At 34.0% G+C, this 11,298-nt stretch overlaps 1 protein-coding gene across 1 annotated transcript; it reads right to left on the reverse strand.

The window, feature by feature from the left end:
* Positions 1 to 835: 835 nt before the first annotated feature.
* LOC147866649 (uncharacterized) lies at positions 836 to 8,933 on the reverse strand. Its single transcript, XM_087317102.1, has 6 exons — positions 8,643 to 8,933; positions 3,950 to 4,014; positions 3,682 to 3,861; positions 3,261 to 3,371; positions 2,382 to 2,448; positions 836 to 1,241 (listed from the first exon to the last, which is right to left on the reverse strand). The coding sequence occupies exons 1-6, from the start codon at positions 8,872 to 8,874 to the stop codon at positions 967 to 969; spliced, it is 930 nt and encodes a 309-aa protein (XP_087173228.1). The 5' UTR covers positions 8,875 to 8,933; the 3' UTR covers positions 836 to 966.
* Between the last annotated feature and the right edge of the window lie 2,365 nt (positions 8,934 to 11,298).

Genomic DNA, 11,298 nt, shown 5'->3' on the forward strand with positions numbered 1-11,298 from the left:
TGATTTGGTCTACCTAATCCTTGCCCATTCATTTCTTAGAAATCTAATATATTTTTAAATAATAAGTAAATTTCAAGACTTTTTGGAACTAGTCTAGACTCTGCAGCTTCTATTACACATAGGTTGATAAGATATCTCTATAGGCTCTAGGAATAGGGAGCTGTATAGCTTCAAATGGAAACAAATAAAGATAGTAGAAAAATCATATAGACATAGCTCTTTATAATGAACTGGTCATAAACGTGTGATGTATCTTTAATTTATCTATTTGAGCAACATTTAGGTCATTCATTCAACCTTTAAAATCCTATAAAGCTAGCATTTTGTCTATATACCCTTATAGACCATGTTATTAGATACATTGAGGCACAACACGGTCTTTTCATATCCACACACTTTAAACACATGACATTTTAGTTCAAGGTGTTGCATTTAGAATCTTGTGCTAAAGAGCTTCATAAATTAGATCGTTCTACCATTTTCATTACCTCAAACCTACCTTTCACAAGTTTAATTAAAACATATATTGAAGATGTTATTCTTCCCTAATTAATGTAGTCATTTATAGCTTTTCGAAACACATAACATACAGCCCATAATCTAGAAATAACAGAAAAACACGTGCATCAAAGAAGTTTGAATTTTTTGTTTCAAATAGGCTGTCTCTTTAGAGAGGCATTGTTAAAAAAACTGAGTATAAAAAGACAAGACATTTACAGCAGTTTTCTCTTTTTATTCAGAGAAACGCGTCTCATCCTCAATTAAACTTTGGCATTTTCTAACTTACTCAAACACCTTATTGGCACACACTTTATCCAATGTGTAAACAATAAAACTACCAAGATTTTATGCTTCAACAAGTAAACAACTAGAAGTTCCAATGTAAAGGAAACTTACAAGAGACATATGAATCATAACAGACATCAATACAGAACTTGTTGGAGATATATGTGTACAAATAAATGATTATGCGTCAAGAGTGCCTGAAGAAGACTCCTTTGATCTTCGACTCCACTGAGGAGTAACTTCGATCAATTTATGTGGGAATAGCTTACTTTTGACTTTGGAACGCTCTCGGAAAGTCATAGATTGATATTTAGTGATCTGAGTTTCCTGGTCCTCGTTGAGTTCTTTCACAACTACAGTAAGCCGACAGCTCGGATGATGCATAATTCCTGACCTACCTTTCGCATGCATTGATATCCTCTTCAAATATTTTCCTTTGCCAACAAATGCTTCGGCTTCATGAAAAAACAAAGTTCACATGTACAATTTTGCCAAATGAATATATTTAAAACTTTGGTATAAATACTGTCCTTCCCCCAAAAGCATATATACATACTTGTCATTTTTATACATATATCATCTATACCCTTAGTATTTCCATATCAAGTACTTTGGTATAAATACTGTCCTTCCCCCCAAAAGCATATATATATACTAGTCATTTTTATACATATATCATCTATACCCTTAGTATTTCCATACCAAGTGCTATCTTCGGCATTTCCACAAATATGATCTATACCCTTGGTATTTCCAGAAATTTAACATCACCTGTGGTACGTCAGGTGTTGAGTCCAATCAAGACATCTAATCTAATTGCATGAAGCTTAATTGAGATTTCCTTTAATTACACTATAATCTAATAACCCTATATAATGTAATTTCATATAATTTAATGAAGCAATCTAGAATTCACATGCCATCCAAAACTGCGTCTTCAGCCATGAACCTATTTCAACCAGTCATCAGTTCACAATTACGGGCTACAATACTGAGTACTGTAAGGACTTGTACTAAGTTTCCAGGTCAGTTGTCATTAGTGAATGTGGGCCGTAGAGGGTGGTGTAAAAACTCCACGTAAGTCATGCCTGAAAGCAGCAGCTGCGAAGAGTTGACCAGTCTTTTTCCTACGGTCACTGCTTGCTTGAAGGGTTGTACCTGTCCAGACAGTAAAGTAGGCAAGCACTTCAGGATGGGGGCTTGCTGAATCCCCCATCCCACCCTGAGGTAATCCTGAGCATCTAAATGCATTCATTTGCTAAGTCAACATACAATCTTGTTGTATCAATTTACTTATATGAGACTATTATCCTTAAACTGAAGGCTGCTTGAAGTGGTCACTGACTACCATGGGTATTTTTATATTGTCCAAAGATCCATTCACATCAATTTTAAAAATTATGGATCTTTGTTCCATGGAACCCTGTGAGGAAGTTTAGAATACATATATTTATCCCCAATGCCACATTGTGTAGATAAAACTCATAATAATGAAATGCTCATAACATATATCATTCTCATAATATGTAGAAATATGAGTTAACTAGCAACAAGTCCACTTTGAAAAGTACCAAAGGTCATGAAACATCACATACCAACATATAATCGATCCCCATTCAACCCATGATTGTGTGTCGCATTTGCACGAGCATTTGAAACAACCTGGCATTATTATTGTAACAATGTTGTTCCTTATAAAACAGAGAGAACAGAAGGAAAAAATTTGGACTCAATCTTGCCAAGCATTTCAAATATTCTCAATATGTTAACTCTCAAACAGTAAGAAAGAGGCTTCGCTGTTGGGGTTTTTGGGGGGTTGCTTTATGAGAGAATAACATAACTCCATGCTAAAAATTCCAAGTAAGCTATCCATGGTGTTCTGGAATAGTTTTATTAAAATCTTTACAATGATATGTCATTTTATAAGGTTTTGGTAACACCTAAATACATCATATTTGGCCACACCCTTTGCAGAAGTAAATCAATGACATGGCATTTCTTACAAATTCCCATTGTCAGTCCAAAATTTTCCTAATAAAATTTCATTATACAGTGTATATTTAGTGTTTGATCTCTAGGACAAAATGTTGAATTGATTAAGGATAAGTACATCAATGGCATGGCATTTCTAACAAATTCCCATTTTTAGTATAAAATTTTCCTAGTGAAATTTCTTTTTATAGTGTATATTTAGTGTTTCCTCTCTAAGACAAAATATTGAATTGTTATAGGATAAGTACATCAATGACATGGCGGTTTCTTACAAACCCCCATTTTCAGTCCAAAATTTTCCTAATGAAATTTCTTTTTATAGTGTATATTTAGTGTTTCCTTTCTAAGACAAAATGTTGAATTGATTAAGGATATTACCTATCAAAAATTTAAGAAAACTGATAGTTTTTAAAATATTTAAGAGATCCCTTTTTAGAAGAAAATTCTCTTTTTTAACATATGCGATAAAAGAGAGTAGATACCCTCTTCACTGTTCTAGCAGCCCTCTTTTGAAGCACTGCTAATTGGGCAAGGGCATCCTCGACTCGCATGCCGCGAACAAGAGAAGCAACCAAATTCACCTTCTTTGGACTCTGTACATATTAAATGTTTTTACAGCAGGTTAAAGAATTCCCTAAAAACACATTTTTATTAAAAGAGTGGACAACATCTCTATCATGTATACAGAGATACGCATTATACTTTGCTTTTATTTAATGAAATCTACTTTGTACTTGGGAAATCCCAAAACAAAAACTCTGTAATGCACCACAAAAGTGTCTCCCAAGACAAATTTTGACAAAAAGAGGTGTTTGAGGAGGAACATGATTATGAACAAAAACATGAATTATTTTCAATTTAAATAACTGAAATTTTCTTCTCAATGACTGAAGTAGATTTTACCTCTTTTATCTTCTTCAACACTGCTTGAACTGCCCTTTTCACTGGTTCTGTGGTAGGAGTTGTCTTTGCAGAATCACTTGGCATCGGCACCATTGTTAAAGGAGAAGGAACTGGCTGATCTTTTCCATCACTGAGAGGTGGGCTAAGCGTTGGAGCACTCATCGTAGAAATACTCCGAAACTTGTATGTAGGAATAATCAGATAAAAAATTCTAACGAGTTCTTACAATAAAGAAAAGGAGCATATTTTATTCAGCCTTTATAAATACCATTCTCTGGTACATTTCCAAGCTCAATCCAGCAGAATTCAGTGCTGATAAGTCCATGATTGGACCTAAAAATATCAGTAAACGTTTTGATTTGTAATTCAATGGTTTGGAATTCAGAGTATCCTTGTACGAACTTCAAACTAAAATAATGTATTAACCATAAAAAGGATTAGATTTCGGGTTTATAACGGCATATAAACATGCAAAAGAAATTTCTGAATACAGTAGCAAAAGGAAAAGAGGATGCTTATTAAATAGGGTTAATCACTTCTTCTTTACCAATCAATCTTAGGACGAAACCACCAAATAACAAGTTCTAAACTTAAGTATTTATCTACTTAAGAGCTGAAGAAATTTACAAACCAAACAAGATATTGTACGCAAATAACAAATGGATAAATTGCCTATTTTACCAATTAATTTGGGAATGGTTTATGGATTAATTTACATTAAAACAAAGATTTAGCAGTAGATTCAATCTTTTTATTTAAATAATGAGAATTTCAGTATCTAGTACAGTGTTTCTAAAAGTTCATTACATTGACTTGAGCTTAACCAAAACAAATCACAGAGGATCCCTTTCTCCCAATTAATTTCCATTCTTTCTACAAAAGGTATCAATCCTGCTTTAATTTACACTAAATGTAAGAGGTCATGTATAAAACTGCGAGGAAGAACAGGTGCTTATTTCTTTTACACAATTTTAGACAGGTTTATCAGTCTAAAGTACAATCATACATGATGTTTAAAGATCTATCAAAGCACATAGAAGATTTAATAAAATACATTACGACTCTCATACATTATGTTTCACAGTCCACATTAAAAAACATAGCACGCTCAATTTTGACATAGCATTGATTGCCAATCCCAGAAAATGTCAAGGTACACTGCATCCAAATCATGCATTGCAGACCAATGTGGAGTCAAAATGTCAGGCTTGCAACTGCCAATATTCACATATCATATATGAATTTGTCGTCTTTCCTTCCAATAATCCAACACAAGAAATGAAGTCAGTGTCTTCCCAGGATCAAATTGATCCTGCTTAAATGCTCAAGCAACACAAACAGCTTTGGTAATATGTTCACCATAAAAACTATATAATATCAGGCATCTGCCTATACAAAGTGGGGTCAGTGTCATCCATTCTTTGGTGATAGGAAAATCTAACAAAGTAGTAGTACAGGAATTCAAGCTACACCATTAGACAAATGATGCTCTTAAGGGTCCCTTCATTATTTGGTGTGGTTCCATCTTAAGACAATACAAGTGACCCCTCTCCGTGATGTTTTAACCTGCATACTAAACAAAGTTGCCAGAACCTGTGGAACTTCCCAAAAGCGGTAAAACGGCTATTGAATGATCAGATTAGCTAAATTTTCTTCACCAAAGATACACTTCCTTAAATTTTGGGCTTATTAAGTCTTAATTTCAAATGATGAAACTGGATTGATTTTGAGCCAAAAGAGTTAACACTATGTTCTATGAGACTAGATGATTAAATCACTCTAAATGACTCTCCATTCACCACCAAAGATAAAAATTTTGAGGTCAATTTTGAAAGAGGTCAGTTTGAAATTCATGTAGTCAAGTGTTGCCTTCCCAAAAAATAACCATAGCTCGTAACAATGGGCCCGATTCGGTTTCGGTTCGGTTCGGTTTCTTGGCCTTCAAACCAAACCAAACCATTTATTAATAAAAAAAACCGAACCAAACTGTTTTAAAATTTATGAAGCAATTTAAACCGAACTGTTTAGAGCCAAACCGTTTACGAAAAATTTAAAACCAAACCAAACTAGTTTATCATAAATCAAAACCAAACCAAACCAAACCATTTTTTATTGATATTAATCATTATACTTATTATAAATTTGTGTGAGAAAATCATCATAAATTTATTCATCATACTCATCATAAATTTTGTCATCATACTTATTACAAAATTTGTCATCATACTTATCATAATTTTGGTCATCATACTAATCATAAATTTGATCATCATACTAATCATAAATTTGATCATCATACTAATCATAAATTTGATCATCATACTTATCATAATTGATCATCATAAATGAAAAAGAGACTCTACATATAATACATATAAAATTTAATAAATCAAAACAAGAGTTTAAAATTAAAAGTTGAAAGTTATAGCTTATAGAAAATATTTATGAGTATTTTTTAACCTATAAACCTATAAACCTTTAAACCTTTAAACCGAACCACACAAACAGAAACCGATAAGCCGCAAAACCGCAAAACCGGTCAATTCAAAACCGAACCGAAACCGATTAGTAACATTTGAAACCAAACCAAATTGTTTAGTTATCTTTGAACCTATAAACCGTTAAGCCATGGTTTTTCGGTTCGGTTCAGTTTGAGCCGAAACCGGGGCCATTGCTAATAGCTCACTCACTTTAAACTTTTAAGCAAATTATGCAGAGCCTAACCTAAACTTGTGTTAGGCAAAACAATGCTAACTTGATTGCACCGATGCCAATCCTGGGGTCTGCCAGCATTGGCTCCTAAGTTCTAGCAAACATTGGCCCTCAACAATTTCACGCATGCCATGCAATGTCTTCTAGCCATATTTCAAGAGTTCCAAGGTAGCAAGCAAAAAACTATGAATGAAATAGCTATCAAATAATAGTAGAAAAGAAGAAAACAAACAACAACTCTTGGTAACAGAAACATGTTTTCATGGTTGGTAAAGAAACAAGTGTTTCCAGAATTTCTCAGATAAATCCTCTAAGTTCTCAGTTAAAATTAACTTGTAAGTAATAATACTTATCTTCTAAGCTAAACCCACAAGTAAATGAATAGAAATCCTCATTCTGTTTTCTCTTTTGCAAATGTTTGCACGCAAACAATCATCATTGCGAATCAAATTTGACTCAGTCACTGATCCTTCTGGAAACCTTTCCGCAAACTCACATTGACTGAATTTTTCTGATTCCTCTCAAAAAGCCCACCCAAATCGTACCTTCTATTTACATTCCTTTCCCCTCCCCACTCTTGTCCAATAAAATGGAGGTATGTTGTACTAGAGTCAACTTTCAATTCTGATATATAAATAGCTATTTTGAAGTTACAAGGTCTCTATATATCTTGTATGCAATATATAACACGCATATATATTATTATATCCTTGACGAATTTCATGCACAAACAATCACTCCATTCCAAATCACTTTTGATTTAGTCGCTTGATCCTTCTGGGAACCTCCACAAACTCACATTGATAATTTTCTGATTCCTCTCAAAAATGCCCAAGTTTTTGTTTTCTTCTTTTTGTGTTTTCCACCCTCATTTCACCCTTTACTTGCATTCCTTCCCACTCTTGCCCAGGCTCCACAATCAAGCTATTTATACCCTTTAATCATCTATGTTGTGAAGCTACAAGCTTTCAATATATCATGTGTGCAATATGCAGTATTGAGCAGGGGATTTTCCACTTATAAAACAAATTGACCTTTGAAATTCAAGATACTATTACTGATAATAATCATTTACAAATATTCTTAACTTTCAACCAAAGCACTAGTAGATGAAGATGTACATGCCATTCTCCATTATTAGATCATTCATACGAGATGTGCATGTAAAGCTAATGTTTTCCATAGTCATTAAGAGCATAGAATGCTATTACTAAGAATTAATGTGAAAGCTATAATCAAGGTGGTTGTCCGATACAAAGAACTATATGAATGTTCATTAACAGAATACTTGAACAATAGACAATGAATAATGTGTGACAGTTGAAGGGACATCATTTTGAAGATTTATATACCGCCTTGTGGCTCCTAAGAGATTCTCACAAACCTCTTGTGGGCCATCATGGCCTTGACGTTCATGATATTATTCATGTTTCTCAAAAATGTCTGTAAAATTAAATATCTATTACTTCTATGCCTTATTGCAGGCGTTCAGGATATTTTAATGTGCTAATCAATCAAGATTTTCTTTTGGTAATTAATAGAATAGGAATTTATGAAAAAGTATCACAAACCTACAGGAATTTACTCTATCAGATTTGTTTCCCTTATATATGTACTTCCTCCCAACAAGTTCAAAAACGTGAACAGAGTTTTAGTGAATGAGGCTCTAAACATTGTGCCTTACTATGACCAATAAGGTTATCTCTATAAAATGAAGAATATAATGCCTTTCTTAGAAAACGACAAGAAGCTAAGCTTTCTATGAGCTTTCTATGACATCAAAGGACTTAATGAAATCAAATCAATGTAAATTTTTAAATGGGAAAAGAGATATTACATGCAGTAATGGAATCTCAAAAGATGCAACATGAAAACCAGCATCTACATTAATTCGTCACTAGAACTGCAAACAGAATGAGAAAATAAATCAAAAGAATAAAGTGTTTTGACACAACAGGCAAGAACCCAAAATCCTATTAGCACTCATTCATCATAAAAAGCAGAAAATAACCAGAAAATGATCTCACAAGGATGTATGTTCACAAATATGTGGGTGTGTGCACGCAACGCTTAATCCTCAGGGAAAGTTAAACTTCACGTAAAACGAATTCCTCATCAGAAGAAAAAATACTGAAAATAACTAAGTTGATTTATTTTACTTAATATTTTACGTTGAAAAATAATAATATCAAAAATTTTGGTTTTTTGAGAATATAAATAAAAATCAAAGAAAGAAAGAATGTAAGTACCTTTGCGAAGGAACTGGTTTACTTTGAGCTCGTGGGTTGTGGGGGAAGAAGAGGAAGGGGGTAGACCGAAAGAGCTGTTGATTTTGGAGAAAAGAATGGAAGAAGAAGCAAACGTTTGTGTCGTATGGACATGGAGATGCTTCTTCTCCTCCCTCATGAGAGAACAAGAAGACATGACTTGAAGACATTTCTTCTTTTTCGCTGCAGAGCGAAAGATCGCAGCCATCGCCATGTTTCCTTGACTGCTTAGTTCTTCTTTTTCTTCCTCTCTAAAACCCTCTCTTTACCTGTGCTCTTTGGTTTTATTTTGTTTTTGTGGGTTTTGAATAATTACAAATCTACCCCTATGGGAGATTTTATTCGGTATTCCCACGGGCCACAACTTACAATTTTCTATCAAAATTATGGTCTTTGTTTGCCAAATTTGTCGGAAAATGCCACTTCGAGATTTTCATAGCTTACTACTTCGAGATTTTCTTCTCTTCCCATTGTTGATTAAAGCATCTTCTCTTCCCATTGTTGATTAAAGCACATTCCTTTCACATTTTGGAATTTGATGCTTTAAAAGTATGGTAATTACTCATAAGCAAGATTTTCATATTTTGGGCATTAGCATTTTCAAGAATGTGTAAAGTTGAGTGGATGTTTGGGAATAAATTATGGATTTCATCATCTACGTATAACTCTACTCATTTATACTATTAGCCATCTCTATGTTTTAGTGGTTCTTATAAACAAATAATGATATTAACACTCTAATTAAATAAGGTCTTCCACATAGCAAAGTGGAGGAAGTGTGTGAGAGAGGGCCATTCCACACATCTCATCTCACCAATGATGTTAACCAATACCTTTCTTGGTCTAGAGTAGTTTGACCACAGTCTAGTTACTATCATCGAGGATCGTGAGGAATGTGCCACATCAAAACTCAAACCATTGATATCAACTTACCATAAAATATAAATTGATGTCACTTTAGTTGTTGGAGTTTTAAATCACATTGCACCATCAACTATAGAATGATGTTAGTTGTAATAGGATGACGGGCACTGAACCATGCCAACTAATGGTGGCAAGAGTACAAGGAATGTGTATTAGGATACTCTAAATGAGCAAATAATCGTCAAGGTACCATTGATGATTCATTATTATAGGGCATTGAGGGAATTCCACGGCAACAATCAAATTTTAACAAGGTGAGAGCTAGCTAAACAGCTCGAAGTACATACAATGCTCAATAAGTTGTCATGATGAGCTATAGATAGGTCACTTTCTATTGATGATAAATTTGGATTGGCATCATCCTAAGATTGTTATAAGAAGTTGTACAAAGTTGACATTTATGTTTGACGTCATACAATACCACGTGATTGTTGGATAAGTTAAGGTTCATCTTTACAATCATGCCCCATGGATCCCTTCTTGTAGTTTAAATTTTATTCTTCACCTATTTGGCAATGTAGTTTGGAAGATTGTGGGATGTTTGAATACAACATGACAAAACCTCCTTAGTATATGCTCTTAAACTACTTCCATTTATCATCTTACCATTAGTTTCTTGATGGCTCCATGCCCTTTAAAGAGTCATTTAATGGGATAGATCTCTCACACATATCCCAATATTCTTTTGTGGCAACTCTTTTTGGGGTTTTCAACTCATACCATATATTGAGAGTATTCTCCTCTTTTCTCATAGTGTTTTTTTGCATAAACTTGGTACATGTAAAGACAATTCTAGTAATATGAAACATCAATTTGCACCACAAGACATCGACCTAACAAACATGTAATATATGGCCTTACCTATGCCTTTACTACTAGTGTCAATATTTCAATCTATGAGGGGAATGGCATTGGCTAGCCAACAGTATGCAAGCTTTCTACATTAATAGTTATAACTCTTTAACTATAATTTGTTGCACTATTTACATTAAAACCAGAGCTATAAGTTGTGACAAATGGCACATAGAAACATATTACTGCTGCAAAGTTAACATTCATTTTCTTACCTTGAACTAACAATAATTGAAGGTTCTTGAGAACCACAATTGCAACCAACAATGTGCTTCAAATAAACAAGAGCAGAGCATGATGGCATGCACATTCTAATAGGATGGATATTTGTCAAAGCATTCAATTTCATGATATGAAATGTTATATCCTTCAATTGCAATTGTTGAGCAAGGCATGTGAAAAGCTATCGAAACATCTTTTGCAAAAGATAAGTGTTTCAACACATCTCCTGTGTAATCCATCCATCATCCAACAATTTCACAACACTTCAACATATTCCCTAGTAGGCGAAGGGTGGCATCAACAAAAGTGTGGTATCTAGCAGGCACAATGAACATCCCACACTCCCTGTCTGAACTGTTTTAATTGAGAGATTACAGATAGTGAGACAGACCGTGCAAATGTGTGAGTAATATCTTACCTGTAAGAATGGCAACCAAGTTAATAGAGAAGGTCAAACTACATGTAGAGAGAGAGAGAGAGAGAGAGAGAGAGAGAGAGAGAGAGAGAGAGAGAGAGAGAGAGAATGTGCGCGTGCGTGTCTGCAAGTGCTCCCATGGATGCATATATGCCATTTAGAGTATTGATGGATCCTCCTGATTTATCCAAACAGTTAACATTCAAGCTATAATGGATGCAACTC

This window comes from Azolla caroliniana, unplaced genomic scaffold, assembly GCF_043228905.1.
Source record: "Azolla caroliniana isolate FFs.n. ecotype wild unplaced genomic scaffold, voAzoCaro1.0.p SCAF_3, whole genome shotgun sequence".
Lineage (NCBI taxonomy): Eukaryota > Viridiplantae > Streptophyta > Polypodiopsida > Salviniales > Salviniaceae > Azolla > Azolla caroliniana.

Coding starts and splice junctions, on each gene's coding strand:
- LOC147866649 (XM_087317102.1), bottom strand. CDS start 8,874: ATGGCGATGGCTGCGATCTTTCGCTCTGCAGCGAAAAAGAAGAAATGT. Junction 3,372..3,681: donor TGTTGAAGAAGATAAAAGAG/GTAAAATCTACT, acceptor TAATATGTACAG/AGTCCAAAGAAGGTGAATTT. Junction 2,449..3,260: donor CTGCTAGAACAGTGAAGAGG/GTATCTACTCTC, acceptor TAATAATGCCAG/GTTGTTTCAAATGCTCGTGC.